General features: G+C 64.3%; 1 protein-coding gene across 1 annotated transcript in view; it reads left to right on the plus strand.

Moving 5' to 3' along the window:
* The first annotated feature begins 327 nt into the window (after window positions 1–327).
* The window catches only part of DOHH (deoxyhypusine hydroxylase), a 2,504-nt gene continuing 1,470 nt past the window's right edge, over window positions 328–1,361 (plus strand). Inside the window, exons 1-2 of the mRNA XM_029963929.1 lie at window positions 328–662; window positions 1,210–1,350. Coding sequence (XP_029819789.1) covers window positions 389–662; window positions 1,210–1,350 — 415 coding nt within the window. The 5' untranslated portion in view covers window positions 328–388. The remainder of the gene's footprint in view (window positions 663–1,209; window positions 1,351–1,361) is intronic.

Raw genomic sequence — 1,361 nt, forward strand, 5'->3', positions numbered from 1 at the left:
CCTGGTCACCCCCGGACACCTCCCCCGGCACCATCCAGGAACCCCCCCAGTCCCTCCGGTCCTCTCTGGTCACCCCCGGACACCCCGGCACCCTCCAGGAACCCCCCCAGTCCGTCTGTTTCCCGCTGACCTTCTGTGTCTCCCTTCGGGCTCCTGTTCCCTCGGGCCCGGCCCGGCGCGATCGCGGCAGGGGATTCACGTCCGTCCCGGGTATCTGGTGAACCCGGGTCCGGGCGCTCGCTGTAGGCTCAGCCCCGGCCCCGGGGTCCCGTTCACCGGGACCCGGTGGCAGCGAGGGCTCCCCGTGACTCRCTCCCTTCCCCGCGCGCAGGACGGTGACCGAGGAGCCCCCGCAGCGCACTTCGTGTGACCGGACCGTGCCCCCGCCATGGTGACGGAGCAGGAGCTGGAGGCCATCGGCCGCGTGCTGCTGGACGCGGCGCAGCCTCTGCCCGCGCGGTTCCGGGCGCTCTTCACCCTGAGGAACCTGGGTGGCCCCACGGCCGTGCGCTGGATCGGCCGCGCCTTCGGGGATGGCTCGGCGCTGCTGAAGCACGAGCTGGCCTTCTGCCTGGGCCAGATGCAGGATGAGTCCGCCATCCCCGTGCTCATCCAGGTGCTGGAGGACACGGCACAGGAGCCCATGGTCAGGCACGAAGCAGGTGCGGCAGCTTCTGTGGCTCTGGGGTGGGGAAGGGCTGGCAAGTGGGGCTTGGGGGTGCTTCCCCCCCTGTACTGAGAAGCTCATGGGGGCCTGGACCAACTTGGCTGTCAGTCCCTGAGTCATGGAATGCCTCACCACATCCTCTGGCCAGGCCTGGCTGGACTGGTTGGCCGAGCCCTCCTGTTCCACAGGAGGCTCCCTCTTGGCCAGGCTCCCTCCTGCTGTGTTTGTCCCATTTGGAATTGGTCAGTCAGGCCTGTGTCCACACTTGTCCCATTTGGAATTGGTCAGTCAGGCCTGTGTCCACATTTGTCCCTTTTGGGATCTGTCAGTCAGGCCTGTGTCCATGTTTGTCCCATTTGGGATCTGTCAGTCAGGCCTGTGTCCATGTTTGTCCCATTTGGGATCTGTCAGTCAGGCCTGTGTCCTCATTTGTTCTGTTTGGGATCAGTTGTCCATATTTCAGAGGAGGGCAAGGCTTTGCCAGAGGACACAGCAGGGTCCTCCTCATAGAGACACCCCAATCCTGTCCTTCATTCTTTCAGGTGAAGCCCTGGGCGCTATTGGGAACCCCAAGGTGCTGGATATCCTGAGACGCTATTCCAAGGACCCTGTGGTTGAGGTGAGGATCCTGGGGGATCATTTCCTGTGGGATGCAGCACTGCTGGTCTGGAAGGGTGAGGCAGGTCCCTCCTGG

The sequence above is a fragment of the Manacus vitellinus genome, unplaced genomic scaffold (assembly GCF_001715985.3).
Source record: "Manacus vitellinus isolate BGI_N305 unplaced genomic scaffold, ASM171598v3 scaffold_64_pilon, whole genome shotgun sequence".
In the NCBI taxonomy this organism is placed as follows: domain Eukaryota; kingdom Metazoa; phylum Chordata; class Aves; order Passeriformes; family Pipridae; genus Manacus; species Manacus vitellinus.